This window comes from Centroberyx gerrardi, chromosome 3 (genome assembly GCF_048128805.1).
Source record: "Centroberyx gerrardi isolate f3 chromosome 3, fCenGer3.hap1.cur.20231027, whole genome shotgun sequence".
Classification (NCBI taxonomy): Eukaryota; Metazoa; Chordata; class Actinopteri; order Beryciformes; family Berycidae; genus Centroberyx; species Centroberyx gerrardi.
In genome coordinates, this window is record NC_135999.1 from 30,230,084 (window position 1) to 30,252,798 (window position 22,715).

The 22,715-nt window shown below is 45.4% G+C and overlaps 1 protein-coding gene across 1 annotated transcript in view; it reads right to left on the reverse strand.

Annotated features, from left to right (window-relative positions):
• The window catches only part of spred2a (sprouty related EVH1 domain containing 2a), a 35,515-nt gene that overhangs the window by 11,584 nt on the left and 1,216 nt on the right, over window positions 1–22,715 (reverse strand). The window contains exons 2-3 of the mRNA XM_071917076.2: window positions 3,942–4,116; window positions 1,085–1,253 (exon numbers count right to left, since the gene is read on the reverse strand). Coding sequence (XP_071773177.1) covers window positions 1,085–1,253; window positions 3,942–4,116 — 344 coding nt within the window. The remainder of the gene's footprint in view (window positions 1–1,084; window positions 1,254–3,941; window positions 4,117–22,715) is intronic.

Genomic DNA, 22,715 nt, shown 5'->3' on the forward strand with positions numbered 1-22,715 from the left:
AAAGTTTCTTCAAACCATCAGTCAGAAAGATAGGAATGTATACACAGGTGATAGAACAGTAAATATGGCTATAGTACATGAACATGTTAGGCATTGCATGTTTCAAGTGTTCCCTTCCTCTTTCTCTTGTAGGGTTTTGCCTTCTTGGGAACCCTTTCTCTTCTCCACACGCCTCACAGCTGTAGTTATAAATCCACAGAACCTGAAGGATAGAACGGTCTTTCCCATTCAGATCAACGTTCCTGGACTGTCAGAGCGGCGGCCATTTTGATGTGACCCGTTGGACTAGCTTCTGTATAAAGCGACTTACAGCAAGTCACTGAGCTGAGAGGTTTTACAGCAAGAACCAAAGCAGCTTCTCTGTCTCCTTGCTGCCATGGATTGCTAACATGCTAATGTTGACTAGAAGAGCTAGAGAGAGAAGTACAGTCTGTGATGAAGCTACGTTAGCCTTGTCGCTAACGTTAGCTTTCAGTTGAGTTCTGACAGTTTGCTAACATCTGCTCAGTTCTCACAGTGTGACAGACTTTACAGCCTTAATGTCCAGACTTGTGTTGTCACCATAGCAACTAACACTTAACACACAACTAACACACAAATTCCATAATCAAACTCTGAAACGCAATTATGTGCTGTGGACACGAATTATGTGAAAATTACGTTCTCTGCCAATAACATGAATTGGACACGGCATTTTCAGCTAAAGGTTGGCTAACGGTTAAGTTTAGGCAACTAAAACAACTTTAAGGTGGCTTTGGTCGGTTAAATAAGAAAGACTTTAGCTAAAAATTTAAATTTTACTCACAGTAGAAATTTCCTTCGTACAAGCTGGGATTGAACACCAGTCAAACTCATCACCCATCCACCACCCGACCACAACACCCTGACTGTCCACTGAGCTGCTTCACTGTGACATTAAGGTACTTCATGTTTATATTCGTGTCTGCTTCACATAACCACTTTGTGCTGGGAAAACTGAATTTTAACACTTTACATGCCACCAACACGTAATCAGGTGATAACAAGTCGTGTTCGTTTCATGTATCTGTGTGAGGTCAGGTCGGGCCTGTCTGAAGCTGCGTACCCTCCGTCAGATCCTCCATGGCCTTCCTCACCCCGCGGTCGAAGGCTCGGGCGTCGGCCGGACTCTGGAAGGTCAGGCCGCACTTCCTGTTGTCCACCTTCCAGTGGTGAAAGGTGGGCGTGGCCTTGGTGTAGACCAGGTCCTTCTTCAGGAAGCACTCCAGAATCACCTGAGAAAAACAACATGACGTCACCTAACTGATAAACGCATAGTGAGAGACGGATTGGTCGACACTGGCATTGGAACTGATACTTAAAGGGGCATCAAGTAATCTGTGGCCTTCATTGACCTGTACTTGTGACCGGTAGGGATTGCAATAACACTGAAAGAACTGATCTCCTCCTACACAAGTCAGGTTTATTTCTACCTGCATTCTTCATCACACAGCGGGACTCAAAGGACTTTACAGAGAACGAGCCTACCTAGATCTAATCAAGACCAAAACCTCAGGTGAATTTTGAAGTCAATCCTGAAGTGCAGCAGCAGCAGTTCCTCTAACTTCCAAAAAGACTCCAAACTGCCCAACTCCATGAAGTCAATGGACCACAACCCAACTTCTGATCAAAATGTGAAATGTAAACTTTTTACACAAGAGGTTTTGTTCTCAGTAACTAATTTCACTTCTTCTAATGTGTGTCCATATGGAGATATTCAAAATAATTGTGTCATTAACGGGATATAACAGATATAAAACGGGGTTGTTTTCATAGTGATTGACAGGTCGTCTGTCCTTGTGATTGACAAGTCGCTGATTATGGGCAAATAGCAGGCGGAGCTGTGTCTCTGTATAAGACCCAAACTCCGCCCCTTGTGGGCTGCCCACAGTGGGCCCATATCAGCCGTGAAATGGTGGCCATGTGTGGGCAGCCCACAAGCGGCCCAATTTTCAGCCCACAGGGGCCCCACATGGGCCAGAGAGGGGCTTGTTTGCTGGGTAGCAGGTGAAAGTCTCTGGATATCAACCCGATGGTTCAGCCATCACTGGTGAGTCGAACTTTCTCTGGACAGAGCGCTCGCTCACTGCCGCTTAAGAAAACACTTGTATTTTGCTGTTCAGTTTCAATTCATCACTTCCTGTGTGGAGAGGATTTCCCGCCAGTGTCCACACCTGATACCTGAAGTTTACTGGGAGAATCTAATCTACAGCGTCTCAGTTAGTGTGGATGGGCCGCTCTGCTCTGCTGCACACACACTTTGTGATTTGGCTAATAAAACGGCTGCAGGTTCCCATAACAATCTTGTCTTGTGTAGCTGAATACTGTAATCCATACTTTTCTGATACTTGCATCCATATATTTCTACTGAAGATGTTCTGCTGTTGAACTCATGGGTTTAGTGTGTTTAAGTATCTCCCACGCTGTATTTGCTTACTGTTGTCCTGCTGCAGCGGCCGGTCTCCCCACTGGGATCATTAAAGTTTCATCTAATTTCATGTTATCTTTGGAGCCTGGAGGGAAGGGGAGAACCTCCTCCACCCCACAGTCTGACAGCAGGAGTCTGTGAACCAGCCTGACATCCTGACTGGATGTTCTGCCTGCTTCACACACTGAAGGCTGCTGGATCTCTAACTGAGCAGAGTGGGCTTCATCTCAGTTATTCTGCGTCGTGTCACCAGACTGTTGAGTCAAAGTAATGAATCACGACTCATCAGCAGCCAAGACTGCAGCCAATACAAGTTTAGTACTCAGAATACATACTGGCAGTTACAGAGTGTCACTGCATCCCTGCTTTGAAAACTACGGGTGACAGTGGGTCTGCCACTAACGATTATTTGCATTATCAATTGGTCTATTGATTATTTTTTCGATTAATTGATTAATCATTTAGTCTATAAAATGTCAAAAATAATGACAAATGCCCATCACAAGTCACTAGAGCCCAAAGTGATTCTTTAAATTACTTACTTAGTCTGACCAGCAGCCAAAAACCCCCAAATGATTCATGTTATCATATGAAATGCAGAAAAGCAGCAAATCTCAGCATTTGTGAAGCTGTAACCAGCAAATGTTTGGTATTTTTACTAGAAATAAGTGAATCAATTCATCAACTAATCGTTTCAGCACTAGGTGATAGACACAGGAGATTCTGCCTTAAGGAAATTAAAAATACATGGGTGAGATGATACAAAGATGCAATTCATGACAAAACTGAAGCAGCTGCTCAGTAAAACAAAAGTAAACAGTTTTTCCTCCATTGTGTATCTAAAAAAAACGTAAAAACAAAAATCTGGAAAATCTCATCCAAGTTTACACTGAAAATCTAAATCTAAATCCAAAATCTGGATTTTGTACATAGTCACTATTTTAGTCGGGTATTCATTAGACCACTTTGTTGTTACTTAATCTCAGTTGTGACTTTCCTTTGTTTTTCTAAACCCTCTTGGGATTTAATTCATCTCACCTGCACAAATTTGTATTTTTTCTCTTATTTCTGCAGCTTATCATTGTGTTTGATCACGTCCGCTCTGTCACTGTGAAAACCTAAATGACGAACTTAAAGTAACAATCTGCAACAATTTTATATAAATAAAGTGTCTGTTCTGGTCCTCTCCATCTGCTCTAACTCAACAGTGATCCAACCTATATCAGTTCATTAATCTTCTCCACTGTTATAAACAGCCGGTGTCTGGTAGCTCTTTCCTGGGAAAAATCCTCTGCCACACAGGAAGTGATGCGTTTTACGTTTCCAGTTTGTTTGGAATCAACAGAAGAAGAACTGGGTAGTTAGCATGAGCAGTGATAGCCACCATGGCTGAACAGACACAGAAAAGAGAAACTCAAACTGCATCAACAGAAAAACCAAGCTCCGCCCACACTGTGTGATTGACAGGTTGATTGACGCACGGCGCTGCGCCCACCTGCTTGTCTTTGAGGCGCTCCCCGTGGATCAGGAAGGCGTTGCGTCCCAGCAGCTCGGCTGACAGCACCTTGCAGACGCCCACTCTGCTCAGGCAGCCGTCCTGCGCCAGCCAGCCGCCGCTCGACTCGTCTCTGGTCATCACCACCGCTTTGACGCGCACAATGTAGCTGTCACTGCAAAACACCACAGAAGAAGACACGTCCGTTAGGAGAGCTGCCCAGCAGACACAGGTAACCAGGCTTCAACCATACGGGCTTTTGAAGGCCGAAGCTGCTGATCGCTGATATTTGTTGGTATGTAAATTGACCATTTTCATACCAAAAAAAGTCCACAAAATGCAAGGATTCAGTGTTTCCCCCATCATTTTTTTCTAAGATGGAGAAGCCTCTGAAACAACATTTAGACCATGTGACACTAAAACTCTCCACTGAAACCCAGCATAACCTTTTTGTGTCTTTTGTTTTCTGTAAAGCGCTTTTGGACAATCCTGTTTGCTTCCTCCTGCTCTCTATATGTAAATTTTACTTGACTATCCACCGACTGTGATTGTGTTGTAGTTCAGTGGTTCTCAACATGGGGCCCGGGGACCACCAGGGGTCCTTGGGGGGGTTCCAGGGGGTCCCCAGCAAATTGGTGAATTGTTAAACTCAAGTTACCAAAATCAAAGAATGTAGGAGAATGACTGTTTTGATCATAGTTTCTCTGTTATCTCTCTACCTACAATAAAGATAGTCATGGAGTTCTGGACAAAATCAAATCTGACAATAAAAATATTCTCAGATTTGGGTCCGAGAGACAAAATCTCTGGGGGTCTGTGGCTCTAATGTGGACTAAATTAGAGTCCTTGATATGAAAAAGGTTGAGAATCATTGTTGTAGTCAATATAACACAATAGCAACCTAAAAAATACTGATAAAGTATTTATTAATTAAGACTTGATCACCTCGGCCCTTCAGGTATTAAGTTCTTCTGATTTTTGCCTCATATCCCTCTGTGCTGACAGTCTGTGCTGACTGCAGCTTCCCTTACAGTTTATTTTTACGAGGACAGATATAAACACAGTGGCATCATGCAACCAACTGCCTGTCACACTGTGCCACAGCAGCTAATGTTAGCTGGTGTTGTACAGGAGCGTTAGGTGCAGGGAGGATCGAACCAGCAACCCTGCCAGCTGCTGCCTGATACTTCACCTCCAATCAGAGCTACAGCTGGTGATATCGCCTCCCTCCAACATATATATTTGAATGCTCTGCGAACAAAATAAACAGCCGTCCTGCTCAGGGAGACACAGAAGAGCCCATATAAAAACCTTCCAGTGCAATATTCAAACAGTGCAATTACTTACAGTGCAATAACTATATGCTGTATTTGATTCTGATCTTATCTTTTTCTTCTACTGTTTCTATTTGTTTTTGGTTTATTTATATACTGTTTTATATATATACTGTTTTTCTATATAGTGTTTTTATTGGTTTATATTGTGTTTTATTCTTTCTGTCTTTTAACAAAGTACATAAGCAACCACTAAGATAAATTCCTTGTATGTGCAAATACACTTGGCCAATAAAAGGATTCTGATTCTGAATCTGATCAGCTGAGGTGACAATAAGATGACGTAAAATGTGACAGATTGAACTGTGAACAAGGCATTAAAGAGAAGGTTCAGTGATTTTATAAGCCTCTCCTATTAATCACTATTCAAGCCCCTCTTAGAATGAGCCAAAAGTTTTTATATATAAGCTTGTGTTTGTGTTTGAAATCGGCAGCCACCTCCTGTTAGCATTTGTTAGCAATGCTAGCACAAGTCAATGGGATATGAAACCATAACTCTTAAAATCACTTGCAAGTCATTCCATATACTTCCACATCTGCAGTAATAGTCAGAATGCATAATAGAACTGTCTCAAAACACTTGAATGGGATTTTGAAAGCAGTGGTTTCACACCCCATTGACTTGCACTAGCATTGCTAACAAATGCTATCAGGAGGCCGGTGCTGATTTCTCAGAGACAAAAACTTGTGCCAAAATGTTTTGAATGTTATAACAGTGGAGATGGTTAGTGATCAATAGGACAGGCCTCTGAAATCACTGAACCTTCCCTTTAAGGTGAAAGTGATATTAAACTTAAAAAACAGATGGAGCATGTTTAAACTCATCTGTGTTGCAGACACTGGAGGTAAACTGGAGGTAAAGCTCTACAGTGAAGTAAGTGATGAAATGTTGAACACAATCAATCATCATGATGCCAAAAACTTGGGAAGCAAGACCCAGGCTGAAAAGAACTGGAATGATCTTTTAATGACCAACTTCCAGGTCGGCTTTGTCTTTCAGCCTGAACTATCAGCCATCTGGCTGCTGTGGGAAGCTGGGAGGGATGGCACCTCTCAGTTCACACTCCAACACACACACACACACACACACACACACACACACACACACGCACAGAAAGCTAGACTGATATTATCAACTGATCGAATGGCATTACAAATATTTTGTTTTAATTGTTGATTAAAAGCACTGATAACTGTGGATATGACTCGATGATGACATCTCTCTGATAAGAAGTGTAGGCCTAGGTAAATATCGGCCAGTACTATCCATGTTCCAATACTGCTGTTCAGCCCAATCACACACACACACACACACACACACACACACACAAAATCTCTACAAAATGTCAATTTTTCAGTAACAAAGAAACACAGCCTCATTTTCAGCTTGATGACGAGGCTTTTCTGATGTTATCCAATGTCTTCTGAAAGGCTTCATAAGACCAAGAGGTCAGAGAATTTGGAGTTACAAAGTTTTCACGTAACAGTGACATGATGTTACAGCAGCAGTCGGTTTATTGTCCCAAGCCCTGACAGACAGGGAGGATCCAGCACAGTGGAAGTCAGGCTTCAGTGTTAGATGCTGCATCTGGACAACAGCTAGTGATTTCAGCCACTATCTGTCATTCTGAGGTTCTTTGCTTTTCTAAAACACAATCAAGCGGGTCAAAAGATGAATTCACCTGCCACTCTGGCCAGCGGGCAAGACATGTAACGACCATCTTCGTCGAGTCAAGACCGGGTCCAAAGGCGGTGGAGACCAAGTCAAGACCGAGACCAGAGCAAATCGAGTCCAATTCAAGACCAAAATTGACATTTAACATTGTACATTTATTTCCAAATGCTTTCTTAAAGGGAAGGTTCAGTGATTTCAGAGGCCTGTCCTACTGATCACTAACCATCTCCACTATTATAACATTCAAAACATTTTCACATCAGAGTTTTTGTCTGATTTGTCTGATTAAATGGGGTATGAAACCATTGCTTTCAAAATCCAATTCAAGTGCACAAGTGCACAGTTCTATAAGATACTATTACTACAAATATGGAAGTATATGGAATGGCTTGCAAGTGATTTTAAGAGTTACATTGACTTGTGCTAGCATTGCTAACAAATGCTAACAGGAGGTGGCTGCCAATTTCACAGAAACACAAGCTGTAATGTAAAAACTTCTGGCACGTTCTAAGAGGCTTGATTAGTGATTAATAGGAGAGGCTTATAAAATCACTGAACCTTCCCTTTAAGGATGAACAGAGATGTAGATCCATCAGCAGCAGCTCTGGACCAAACCCTTCAACATCCAGCTGATCGATACAGTGTGAGGATCATGACACACGCAGGTTTCTACAGGTGAAATCCCTGAGACTGTTTGTATTGTTGGGGAGAAAATGAACCAAACATCAACAAAAACAACCCATTTTAATGTTTTTAGACAGGGAAAGGTCGAGACAACATCCAAGAGAGGCACGAGACCGAGGCAAATCCAAGACGTCAGAAGAGAGATCTGGAGACCGGACTGAAGCAGTACAGGTCTGACACACAAACTCACACACACACAAACTCACACACACACAACAAGCCATTTCTACGACCCATAACAGCATCCTTCGTGTCCAGGGATCCAGATCCATTCTGCTCCATTTTGTGTTGACGAGATGCGGATCCGCCTGGTATCCCGTCTTCGGCATGAAGCGTGGCTCCATCCATCCTCCCTCCCTCCTCCCTCCCTCCCTCCCTGAGCCCTCTGGAGTGATTCAGCGGTGCTCTTTACCGAGCGGCAGCGAACGCAACATTACTCACCTATGATTACACACCGACAGAGCCTGAGCGATGGAGGCCCGGCCGCCACCAACACCACCAACACCAACACCAACACCACCAGCAGCAACACCAACACCACCAGCAGCAACACACGGCCCAATGCTAAACCTCTGCCTGTGAAAAGGTGGCTTTGTCTCAGCTGCCTCCTTCACCCCCACCCCTACCCCCCACCACCCCCCCATCCCCCAACCCCAACCAAAACAAACCCCGTCCCTCGCCAAAACCGAACCAGCCGAGACTAAACCTTCACATCCAGAAAAACGGAGAAGCAGCACTGAGCAGAGCGTCGAGGCACCAAAAAAAAATAAGCGAGGGTGGGGATAAAAAAAACAAAAAAACACCCTCTCCTCTCCTCTCCTTGCCTTTTGTAATCCGACATCTCTCATACATCCCGTTGCCACGGTCACAGTTTCCCGGCGGTCTCCGACAGGTCGTCGGGGTTTGCCGCCGTGCGACGACGCCACATCCTGACGGGCCTGAGCGAGGCGCCGCCTGCCCGCCTCATCCCCAGCCTCACACCGACCGCTTCCCTCCGCCGCGCGAGGCAGTCTGCCTGTCAAACAGATGGTGCTGTGTGTGTGTGTGTGTGTGTGTGAGGGAGGGAGAGAGAGAGGGAGCAGGAGAGAGAGAGAGAGAGAGAGAGAGAGAGCGGGTGTATGTAGGCTATGCGTGTGTGCTTTTGTATGTGTGTGTATGTGTGTATGGAGCATGAGTCATCACCGCATTTGCTGGCAGCCTGCAGTGGCACACACACACACACACACACATACACACACACACACACACACACACCCACACACACACAGCACACTGGACTGTCAGCCCTTAAAGATGAAAAAATGAGGGTGGGGTTGGGGTGTGAGTGTGTGTGTGACCCAAAAACCACCACAACCCAAACAGGTAGTGGCTAGTAAGGTGTGTGTGTGTGTGTGTCTGTGTGTGTGTGTGTGAGTGTGTGTTGGGGGGGTTATAGTCTTAAGGCTAGGCTATATTTTCGTGTTCAAGTCGCCGCAGCAGCTAGCTTGAGGTTCTGCGCACTAGATGGCAGCGTGCTGTTTTGTCACAGAAAACAGAAGTACTGTTTACAGTCTCTGAAACAGAACGGTAACGATGGCGGCGGATAGAGATTTGGAGCTGGAAATGGCTTTGTTAGACCAGTGGTTCTCAACCTGGGGGTCGGGCCCCCCACAGAGGGTCACAAGATAATTTTGGGGGGGTCGCAAGATAATATATGGGACAGGAAAAAACATATTTCTAGTATACCGTATTTCCTCTAATAGTGGCCGGTAGTCAATTAAAAGCCGGGTCTCCGATAATCAGTCCCTTCAGGAACTTGCGATTTTGCGATCGCAATAATTAACGCACATTCAAGAAATCTAGAAAATTTCCTTTTCCGCATGAAATGGCCAAATCAACGGACCGCTTGTGATTTGGACCAATTGTCGTATTCGGTGTCGTGGTAACTTACGTCATCGCAGGCACATTCAGGTGGAAGATGACTGCCATAGACCGTGCAAAACAAAACAAAAGCAGCAAGAATCGAGGTGAATGCAAAATACAAGCTCTTGGAAGAGTTAATAGCTTAAACGGAGAGTGGGAGAGAATAGGGGGAGGCTGTGTGTGTGTGTGTGTGTGAGTGAGTAAGAGTGAGTGACTGAGTGAGAGAGAGAGAGAACATTTTTCCTGCATTCCCAATTCCCGCAATTTTACTGCAAAAAGAGCACATAAAACCTCACAAATTGTATCGCAATTTTTGAAAAAAGCTGCAGCAAAATCAAGCATTTTTGGCCGCAATAATCACAAAAAAACTCTGCGAAATCCTGGTGGGACTGGATAATGGCCGGGGCCGTGGTCGACACGAACAAATAAAGGCCGGCCTCAAATACAGGCCGGGGAAAAAAACAAAGGAAACAAGACTAGGTCAAAACCTAGTATATGGCTGGACCGTGTCCGTCTCCTCTCTCCGCCGCTGTCCTCTCCACCGCGCCCACGGCCCGCATTGATCCTCCCGATCCAAGCCCCGGATGCCCAGTGACGCATCGGCGTCGAGACCCCCGCCGAAATGTCGGCCGGATCACCGGGAACAAATTGGCGCCCAGCGCGCCGAAACCTCCATGCTTGTCTGTGTCTCTCTCTCCGCCGACAGAACAGAGGGCTGTCAGGTGGACTGAGCTCGCGCATATGCATCGAAATAAACAGCGATATGATATAACTGTATAGATTCTATTCTTAGCTTCAGTTAGCTTCAGTTAGCTTCAGCTTACATGCAAACAACGGTAGATACCGGTAAACTCCTGCTGCCTGTTTGTAACTGTAGTTTGTAGTAACGTACAAGTGCCACAAGATGGCTCGGCCGGCGGAAGTCTCTGGAGCATGCCGTTGTCGATTACCGTAATTATCGTAATGCATTGTAGTAACAAAATTACCTAATGTACCCCAACAGAAGCAGATCAGAAAACAAGGAGGCTTCGTACTAAAATATGAGCAAATATACTTATCAAACAGAGGGAATTAGAAATAAAGGCCTGTCTCTAATATAAGCCTGCTTCCAATAAAGGCCTGGTACCCTCTGCAGTTGAAGGTAAATAAAGGCCCGGGCCAATATTAGAGGAATTACGGTACAAATCATTATTATGTCTATTTTTTCAGATTTTTCTCAATTTTTTTGCTTTTTTCTTGTGAAATACTGAATAGTTTAAAGCCTCTAGGTCTCCTCTAATGTGTCTCACATTATTGAAAAGGAGAAGACCATCTGACCTGCTTCATATTGTCTTCACTGTCAGAACCAACCAGAAACACGCAGGAGGAAATACGAAGTGGACCAATCACAGTTCTTGCAGTTTTGCGTCGCCCGACATTTTGACGTTGAAACATAAATGAGCCTTTAAACCGGTTCAGAGTTTGGGTCCAAATTGAGAGAACAGTGGCACCTCCTCTTACAAAATGATTGATGGTACAAAATTAAAATTGGACCATTTACGGTGCTGTTTCAATAATAGCAAGTCACATAATATATGAACTAGAACAAAGGCAATGCGCTCAACTCTATATACACAATCTGGAACTTTTACGCACGGGTGCTACAGCATCAGAAATAACCAATTACAAGGAAAACAGTCTGCACACTATGACTTTGCAATTAATATATCATTTTGAATCATTGTGCATTAAATAAGACACATTAACTGCCTGGTCATGGTGTGCAGATCAATCAATCACATAATATCTGACACTTTTATCCAAAGCGCCTTACAGAACCTTGAGTATATTCATTAAGTAAGTATGGGAACAGGAAGTTGAACCCCAAACCCCGACAGTGGCGCTCTAAACCTCCATCAGACGGGACAAGCAGCTCGCACACCGTTCAGTTAGGACATCTAAAAAGGACAAAGGGTATTTTCAAAGTTACACTGATTAGACTGAAGAGCGGCACTACAACGTTTGTTTACTTGTTTGATTTTATGGAAACTTGGGGGAATGACGCATCTCACCGGTGCGTTCTCTCATCATTTGCTGACATGATCTCATAACAAGCACAGATCCTGTACAGACCCACAGCGTGTGTTCATTTCTCTACACTGAAGCTCTGCGACATGTTAAATTACCTAATTCCACTAACGTTACTTACTATAAATACCACAAGGTAACGTTAAAGGCACCTACCGTTAAAGTCTGTAGGGCAGCGAAGACGAGTTACTGTCTGCAGATCTGTTCCTGACTGCGGAATGTTAAGTTTCACTTTAGTTTTCACAGCAGGAGACTCTGTGGACTGAGTTCAGTCTGCTGGTCTGCTGTCTGTACATCTCCACATTACAGACAGGATGTGATGTCACATCAGGCCATTAGAGATCCATTTAGATCCATTTATATACGCTGACCAACTTTTGATTTTGTGCCTCTGTATGGAAACACTGCAGCTCACAGTCAAAGACGCCCTCTAGAGGCCAACTGACGAAGCGACAGATGACTGACTGACTGACTGACTGACTGACTGACTGACTGACTGGCTGGCTGACTGACTGACTGACTGACTGACTGTCTGACTGACTGACTGACTGTCTGTCTGTCTGACTGACTGTCTGTCTGTCTGACTGACTGACTGACTGGCTGACTGACAGACTGACTGACTGACTGGCTGGCTGGCTGGCTGGCTGTCTGTCTGACTGACTGGCTGACTGACTGACTGGCTGGCTGTCTGTCTGACTGACTGTCTGTCTGACTGTCTGACTGACTGACTGACTGACTGACTGACTGACTGGCTGGCTGTCTGTCTGACTGTCTGTCTGACTGTCTGACTGACTGACTGACTGACTGACTGACTGGCTGGCTGGCTGACTGACTGGCTGGCTGACTGTCTGTCTGACTGTCTGACTGACTGACTGACTGACTGACTGGCTGGCTGGCTGACTGACTGTCTGTCTGACTGTCTGACTGACTGACTGACTGACTGACTGACTGTCTGACTGGCTGACTGACTGGCTGGCTGACTGGCTGACTGACTGGCTGGCTGACTGTCTGTCTGGCTGACTGACTGTCTGACTGACTGACTGGCTGACTGGCTGACTGTCTGTCTGACTGACTGACTGACTGGCTGACTGACTGACTGACTGGCTGGCTGACTGACTGGCTGACTGTCTGTCTGACTGACTGACTGACTGACTGTCTGACTGACTGTCTGACTGACTGACTGACTGACTGACTGACTGTCTGACTGACTGACTGACTGACTGGCTGGCTGACTGTCTGTCTGTCTGTCTGACTGACTGACTGTCTGACTGACTGACTGTCTGACTGACTGACTGTCTGTCTCACTGACTGACTGTCTGTCTGACTGACTGACTGACTGACTGACTGTCTGACTGACTGACTGTCTGACTGACTGACTGACTGACTGTCTGACTGACTGACTGTCTGTCTGACTGACTGACTGACTGTCTGACTGACTGACTGTCTGACTGACTGACTCTGTCTCACTGACTGACTGTCTGTCTGACTGACTGACTGACTGACTGACTGACTGACTGTCTGACTGACTGACTGACTGACTGTCTGTCTGACTGACTGACTGTCTGACTGACTGACTGACTGTCTGACTGACTGACTGTCTGTCTGACTGACTGACTGTCTGACTGACTGTCTGTCTGACTGACTGACTGTCTGACTGACTGACTGACTGTCTGACTGACTGACTGTCTGACTGACTGACTGACTGTCTGACTGACTGACTGTCTGACTGACTGACTGACTGTCTGACTGACTGACTGTCTGTCTGACTGACTGACTCTGTCTCACTGACTGACTGTCTGTCTGACTGACTGACTGACTGACTGACTGACTGACTGACTGTCTGACTGACTGACTGACTGACTGTCTGTCTGACTGACTGACTGTCTGACTGACTGACTGACTGTCTGACTGACTGACTGACTGACTGTCTGACTGACTGTCTGACTGACTGACTGTCTGACTGACTGTCTGACTGACTGACTGTCTGACTGACTGACTGGCTGACTGTCTGACTGACTGACTGTCTGACTGACTGACTGACTGACTGTCTGTCTGACTGACTGACTGTCTGACTGACTGACTGACTGTCTGACTGACTGACTGTCTGACTGACTGTCTGACTGACTGACTGGCTGACTGTCTGTCTGACTGACTGACTGACCTGAATTTGCACCGTGGGAAAAAGTGGTGAAATGAGCACGAAATCTGAAACGCAGATTTATGAGCTGTGGACATGAATTATGTGAAAATTACGTTCCTCCACCACAAATTGGATTCTGTGACAAAAACATTTATTGGACACGATATTTTCAGCTGCAGGTTGGCTAACGGTTCAGTTTAGGCGACTAAAACAACTTGGTTAAGGTTAGTGAAAGGCTTTGGTCGGTTAAATAAGAAAAATGTTAAAATAAATGGTAAATTTCCTTTGTACAAGCTGGGAATTGAACTCTGGTCGTCCATCCAGCAGCCGACCACAACACCCTGACTGTCACTGAGACTCTGCTGCCTGGTTCTAGTCGTGTCTCCTTCATGGAACTGTTTCCTGCTGGGAAAATACAACAAGTCGTGTTTGTATTTATGTGAGATCAGGTTGATTTGTTCACTCATCCATGTGTCAGGCACAAAATCTCAGACACCACTGATCCAGTTTTGATGAAACTTGGGGAAATGATGCATCTCACCGCTGCATTCAGCATTCAGACTGACACTGATTGGCCCAAGAGGAAACTACAGTTACAGCTCAAAAAAAGCTCTTTGTTCCTGATCGGAGCCGCTGTAGCCACATCTGGTCGACTATCTGATGAGTTAAACACATGAACACTATAACAATGCTGTCTTTAGTTTCTGGTTCCTCAATAGACAGGTACAGTCACTGGCCACAACTCTGTCTAGTTAAGTCTGTAAACTAATGACATGGAACAAATTTCTACTCCAAACTCTTTCAATGTGAAGGCGCTACGCTGTCAGAGCGACTCCCGGCGCGCGGCCCTCTGCGTTTTCTCAGTAAAAAAAACAAAAAATAATCAATGAAAGACATTCACACACGCTGCCACATGCACTTTTACTTTTTTTCACCTCTAATCTTATACATGTTTTTAACCCTTATGTCTGTTTATTGTTCTTATGTGATATGTATTTTTTATGAGGCACGTCAAAGACAATTTTCTGTCATGCTTGTGATGGACAATAAAGCTTTCTGAATCTGAATCTGAATCTGAATCTGAATCTGAAGTCTCAGTAAAAGGTGTTGCTGCCTGGATCCATGACTGACACAGAAAACATTTTTTACAACTATTACATTACTTGCCAAGACGCTCACAGCTAATCATGTAACTTGTTTTCACTTGTTTGTGTCAAAATGGCTACACTGGAAAACAACTCCTGCATGATGTTGAATTCATATTGATATTGAAATATGAAAGAATGTGATATATCTGCATCACAGTAGATGCAGTAAGGGCCAGTTTCAAGTCATCCTGTATTTTTAGCATGCATGGACTCAGCAGTGACTTTGAGAAATGTCAGGTAGACACGCCTCGCCAAGCCCACACACACACACACACACACACACACACCCACACACACACACACACACACACTCTGATAAGGGAGCGTTGTTGCAATACGCTGCTGAAGTTACACATGGAGAGGAACTGCACACTACTGGGTGAAAATAGACTTAAAAATGGTATTAAAGACATTAAAAATAACACTGTGAGCCATATCACAGTCATAATATCTCTCAAAATAACTGTGATATATATTGTCTATATCATGCTAACCAATTTGAAAGTCAGTGTGTGTGTGTGTGTGTGTGTGTGTGTGTGTGTGCATGCAGCAGGTCTTTCCAGGTCAGAATATGTAGGTTGAATGTTAGTGGGAAGGCGGCTCTTATCAGGAAGGTGTGTGTGTGTGTGTGTGTGTGTACCAGGTGTCCCAACCCTGCCAGGCCCATAAAGGGAAGGTCAAAGGTTTACAATGTACAACGCACACACACACACACACACACACACACACAGACACGCACACACACCCCTCCGCCCCCGGCAGGTGAGGTGATGTCATCCATCCTAGACTCACACACGATTGATGAAACAGGATTCATCAGAAATGGCCGAGACACAAAACAATCATTGGCAGAGGTGACATGAACCAACAGAGTTCACACAGAGCCGTGGTTCTCAACCTGGGGGTCGGGGACCCAGGACAATCATTCTTTAGTCGAACAGTTCATCACTCATATGCAGCCTGTGACGAGTGTGTGTGTGTGTGTGTGTGAGAGAGAGGGGGGGGCTGTCGCTGCTCATGCTAACTACCCAGTTCTTCTTCTTCTGTTTATTCCAAACAAACGGGAAAAGCTTTATGAACTGGATATAGATTGGATCACTGTTGAGTGAGAACAGACATTTATTTATATGAAAATGTCGTATTTTATTACCTTAAATTTAGATAACTAGTACTACTACCTAGTCATCTAACTACTAGTTGGTGACTTTCTCAGACTTGTTAAGGACCTGCAGATACTCCGCTCATGGCAGAGGAACATGGCCGACAGTCCTGCAGCTACAGGAAGAGTCAGTCAGCCTTCAGTCTGCTGGTTCACAGTAAATCACCTGTCATTAGATGTAGAGTTTCCTCCCCTCAGCGCTGTGTGGCAGATGGAGTGGAGCCGCTCAACAGCCAACAAGCAGAAGACTGTGCTGCAGCTCCAGGTGGGAGTGTGTGCAACTGTTGGTGATGCCATCACCCAGCTGTGTGTGTCGGGATTCAAACCAGCGACTAACGAGTCACGACCCCGTCTCTGTAACCTTTAACCCGCCGCCCCCCGACTGAATTCAGAATGAAGAAGCCGACATGTTGACTTCCAAACATCACTCCATTCTAACCAGACTGATGAACAACAAACACCTCAGCTGAGTTGGGGAAAAAGGGAACGATGAGTCCTTGGAGGAAGTGACTCTTCCTCTCTTCCTCCAACATGGCCGAACGCACTACAGTCTGCAGGTAAACTCCCTGATCTGTGGTTTCATGATCTCTACAGAAGCTGCTGAGTCTCCTTCACTCTGTATCCTGCTGAAACACTTCAGGCTGCAAAAGTCCTGATGGATTTCAGCATTTCACTTTGTTACTACTATGTCAGGTCTCTCAGAGAACTTTTTTTTTCATTTTTCGTTGACGTTCATGTATTTCTGAAACTATACAACAGGGTTTTAGCAGGTTCCAAGGGCCCAAACGGTCATGAAACTCACTCAACTTGTAAACAAACAAAGAAAGGCTCAATTCAAGTGAGAAAAACAGCAACATTGCCGTTGCGTGTTTGCGTGACGCTGCTGCCAGCTGGAGAGTGGAGCCCGGCCCGAACAGAACAGGCATCAGTTAGTCTGAGTGGCTCTAAACCTCCAAACCTCCATGCTGCTTCACTGATAAGAGACAGGCTGCGATAAGACCGACACATCACACCTGAGTCATGCAGGCTGACACACACACACACACACACACACACACACACACACACACACACGCATGACCCATCTTTCTACCACGCAATACCACCCACACACACACACACACACGCACACACACTCCACAGCAACGCCACCAAGAAGGGACCGACTGGCAGGACACTAAGTGTGAGAGAACCTCGGCTTCATGTCTTACACTGAATCAAACATGGAGCTTCGTGTCGAGTGAAAGTCTGACAAAACTTTTTGGTGCGGATCGAGAATTAAAATGAGCAGAAATGACCCCAAAAAAAACTGCTTAAAGTGCGTATGAACATGACCTGTCAGTCAGTAAAACTGGGGTTGGTGAGTTTTCATGTACAATCCGCCCGTCTTATCAGCGTGAATTCCAAAGTGTGGTGAAAAGCGTCCCACCCCACTGACTGAAGCCATGAATTCACCTTATCTGACAGAGTTCAATTCTGGAGTTGGTATAAACACTTCTCCACCAGGAAGTGACGAATCAAAACTTCTAATTCAAACTGTCTCCTAAACACTGATGCAATAACTTTCAGTTTAACTGCTCAAACACAGCTACAGTTCAACAGTGTTTTCATTAAACATCTTTGATCGTATGTGTATATAGAGGAAAATCTGAATTCCTGTAATAAGGGACCTTTAAAATGACTTCTTAGATGTTATTAAGTTGAATCAACTTTGAAACACTTCATTACATATGGAGGCCCAGTTTGGCCCGCGGGCCGCCGGTTGGGCAACACCGATCTTCTGTTAAAGCCCGGTCCTGAGAGGACGTGCAGTAATGAAACGGCTGCTTAGGGTACTTTAGTTTGTGGAAGCACTTAAATAGAAAGCATGACACGCATGCACACACACACACACACACACATGCGCACACACACACACACACACACACACACAGCTGAGCAGAGATGCTGATAACAGCCTCAGGTGGTCTGTAGGCTGCACTGTCACGAAAGGCAAACACACACACACACATACCTACACATATGCACACACAGAAACACACGTGCTGTCATACACACACACACACACACACACACACACACACATATATATAAATGCTCCATCCGGGCTCATGACATCATCATCCCCGTAGAAAAGGCAGGATCCTGGAGGTCTGGAGCAGCAGGAGGCCGCAGCAGATGGTGTTTGGCCCGCTGTCTGCCAAACTTCTCAATGACTTCCCTCCCTCGCTCGCCCGCTCCCTCTCTCTCTCTCTCTCTCCCTCGCTCCCTCATCACAAAGGCAGCCACTGTCCTCTTCACCAAGTCAACCAAAACAACAACAACAGAGCAGAAGAGAAAAGCCTCGCTGACCTTGGGCCGGGTGTTTTGCTTTTGTTTTTTTGTTTTTTTTGCGTTTGCAGTCCTTCGTCACCGGATCTGTGAAACGTGAGCGGAGCGCGGCTGCAGTCGATGCGAGGCGCGCGGCTCCGGCCAGCCGGACTAAAGGAAATCCATCTGCCATTAGCCGGGTCATGTTGCCGGTCGGACGCTGCTGTGAGCGGGCAGGACATCGCTTCCTCACCCGCCGCTCCAAAACCCAACAACTACATTTGGTTTTGTACGAGTCAGACTGCTTCTGACAAAAAAAAAAGAAATTGGTTGGATGCCTAAAAAGGTTGTTGGCAGAGGGTTCAAACTGAACCATCAGCAGCCAGAAGTTCCTGCGTTTGGCCGGTGGAGGTTTCCCAACCTGCAGGGACGCAGGGATGAGGGTTTTACAAACTAATGATGCTAATTTTCAAGAGGAACCATCAATTTGGTCATAGTGCAGCAGGATTAAAGATGCTCTACGCAAAAGTTCTATGTGAAAATCCAGCTGGCTTCTCAGACTAAATCACAAAGTGTGTGTGCAGCAGAGCAGAGCGTCCCATCCACAGATTCCCCCCGTTTGCCCAAATTAAATTCTGGTGTCAGGTACGGACACTTCTCCCTGCACGGGAAGTGATGAATCAAAACAGAAGAGCGAAATCCTCCTAGTCTCCTAAACAGCAGCCGTTAAGATCTTTTCCTCTCTCGTCTCTTTGGTTTCCTTTGTCACCGCACAGGATTTCTGGGTATTGAAGTTCACATTTTTTCAAACAGTCACCTCTCGCTGCCAGTTAGAGCTGCCAACGTGCAAAATTGCCTTGTGCATTAGTGCATCCTAAGGGGATGATCACACCGAGAAGCGTTGCTAGAAACACGTCGCCACCAAAACCATTGTTTTCCTATGGTACGGCACGCCTGGCGCGTGCTCTTCTCTTGCGACACGCGTCGCGTTTTTCTGGCGGCTTTTAGGCGCACATAAAAGTTAAAATATTCTCAACTTTTCAGCGCAAGGCGCGGAGTCGCACCGCTCGTCAATGTCACATTTGGGCCAGGCAACCAATCAAATCAAGCAGAAGGCGGGCTTTCCTTCCTGTTTTGATGCGGTTTGATGTGGTGGGAACGGTGGGACAGAGGAAAACACAGATGAAAAGCTGATATTAGCGGTCTTTAACCTGGTCGCACACGCAGCCCCGCTCCACAGGCCATCAAGCTGTTTTGCCCGACGCGGTCTGCCGAGGCGTTTTTGAAGCGGATGCGCCTGTAGCGACGCTTCTAGGTGTGATCGCCCCTTAACCCATTCTAACCATTAAACCCATCCTAACCTGTTAATGCTCGGTGTGACTCTGGTAGTGTCTTGGGTCGTGTCTCTTCCTCCATGATAAAACCCCAAAATCAGTGATTCTGTGATCTGTTGCTCCGGTAGAGGAGACTGGAGAATTGTGTTTTTTTCTCTCTTCATTCACTGCCATTGTCTGGAGGAACAGTCTGAAAATCACTTCTAGCACATAAAGGAACGCCGACAAAGCAGATTCTGACAATATATAAAAACTAGTCCTGCTGCTGAATTGTTTTGAAGTGAATCTCTTTCTTTATGTTTATTAAACCTTTCAGTTTGAACAAGTGTAACACCGAAATCTGGTCGGAGGAAACTTATGATGATGGAACAAAGAAAATAACACGTTTACCAATAATTGTAAATAGGTGAAAAAAAGTGGGAGACAGGACTTTGACAAAGCCGATTCTGCCAATATATAAAAAACGAGTCTCTCTCTTTTTTTCATCCTTTAACCCCGTCCTAACCTTTAACCTTTAACCCTGATCCCAGCTCACCGCCCAGCTCCAGCTCTAGCAGGACTCTCTCGGCTGAAAGTACGTGCCGGCTCAGGCAGAGGGAGGGCTGATATCAAATCGATGGCGTCCGGTGCAGGGCATGCTGGGATACCAGGGACACAGGCGTTGACCTTTCCTCAATGTCATTTTCCACCCCCACACCCCCCCTCTCTCTATCTATCGACAAGTCTCTGTTGGCCAGTTCGGGGGCATCGGTTGCCTGATCAATAGAAAACACACACACACACACACCCATCACCCCCAGGGAAGAGGAAGAGGAGTGCTGCGTTCCCCCACTGTCCCACCAAGACCTACTAAACCCCCAAAACTAAGAAACACGCCCCATCCGTGCAGCTTTTTTCTATTCACACTGATCAGAAAACATCAGATCTGAGTCACATGGGAGGAGAAAAAATCAGAAGTGGGAAACTTTGAGCTGCAGTGTGAACGCAGCATTAAGTGACGCTCTTATCCAGAGCGACAGCAGAATAAATACCAAGTCCTGGATCACCTACATTACAAACAACTGATAATATAAGTGTCCTGACAACAGAGGGAACGATCCATTCCTCTATCAGATGATAGAGAAGAAGTGAGGAGAGAGAAAAGAGAAATAAGACCTGAGGAGAGGCTCTTCAAAATAAGAGCGTTTTTGAATGAGTAGAGGAGGATATTGGGGAGGGGATGTGATTCAGTGTGTGTATGTGTGGTGGTGGTGGGGGGGGTGGGGGGGTGATGCCTATTGTCAACCTGCTTTCATCTTCCATTCTTTCATATGCATAAACATAGCAGATGATCAACTTTTGACAGCAAATGATCGGTTTCATTTTGCTTTTCAGGCTGTTTTACTTCATTAATCACCAAAAAAAAATGTTTAAATCATCTTGTGCCTCCCTGGCCACAGATCTTAAAAAGCTGATGACTTTACCAATATTCAATAGTAAGTTTTACTTTGAAAGCATCAATCATTTTGGTCATTTCGGTGTTATATTTTCCAAATGGCTTCTATATCTCAAACTCTTCATTCTTGGGAGACAAAAACTGACATGTTAACACTAATATTCAGATCCCTTTCACACCAGATGAAAGCACAAGCTAGTGGAAATGAAATGTACAGTCTATAACTGCTTGTGAGCTGTGGCAGTCGGGGCTTTGGGTGTAAATGAATAGACAGTGTTGTTCGCCTGTTGTGTTGCTGTGAAACTGCTGCTGTTGCTGCAGGGGAATCTAACTTGTGATGCCGTTTCGAGGCCCGGAGACGTCCCGCTTCCCCGTTTGTACGCTTTAAAAAAAAAAATGTCCAGATGCTGCGCTCAGGGCGAAGAACAGTCTGCCGGCGTGCTGCTGCTCTCCGGCCCGGCTCAGTTTGGGTAAACATTTCACAAGTTCGCCTATTATCTCCCTGTGCGTGTTGCAGTGAGTCATGTGTTTGCCTGCAGGGCGTGAACAGCCGCCACAAAGCATTCTAAGAAAAGATAACCTGCTTCTTCAGGTTACGAGCTGCGAGGCGCTCCGCCCAGGAGAGAGAGCTGCAAGGGACACTATCTGACTTCCTGCAGGTTTGGCATCCACAACTAAGGCTGCGTTCAAGAGCCAGGAGGTTCTGAGCAGTTTATACAAACTCTGCAGTGTTTCCTACTTCAGTTCAGTTGGTTTGTCCAGGTGAGAACAATGACCTTTGAACTCTGGTGGCACCAAATAACAGCACCGAGAGTCTCAGTCCTCTAACAAGAGAACTGCGGTGCGGTTCATTAATCCAACCGACTACAGGAAACCACCCCGAAACACAAGGGATTATGGGTAGAAGAAGACGGATGCGGTTCCTCATGCTTGGAAAGCCTAGCAGAACAAAATGAAGTCTGGACTGATGCTCATATTCAGCTACTTCTTCATGTGTTCTGGACTGGTATGAACACCACAGAAGAAGACTTGGCAGGTTGTCAGGTGACCAAAACTGTCCAATAAACAAGCTGCTTCTGAGTCGTGTGACTTTTGTTTACAAGCCCTGGTTCGCTTTTAATTGGTCAGTTTGAATCTAAACAAACTAAATACATAAGTACAACAAAATCAACTTTTCCACTCTGGTTCAGACCGAAGAAAACAAACTGCAGATGTGATCGCACCTGTAGACAGGTGCGGATGGCACTGCAACTTTAAAAACTACACATGGAAAATAAAAGAAAAAACAAAGATGGTCTGGCAGATTGTGACTTCCCTTCCTAAATAAATGAAGCATTTTTACATTTTCCTGTAAAGTATTATTGTCTGTGCAGCGTAGCGACACACAGCTGGAGAGGAAAACATGGAGTTCATCAGTAAAAACAAAAACAGGAGGAAGTGAAGCGTCGTGTTCAATAGACGGGTTTAAAAAAAAAAAGGCAAAAACAAAACGTATATGATTATGTGAGTGTGTTCCTGTCAGCTGCTGTGCCTCTGTTCACCACTGTTCCACCATTTTAACCTGATGTAAAGTCATATACCATAAC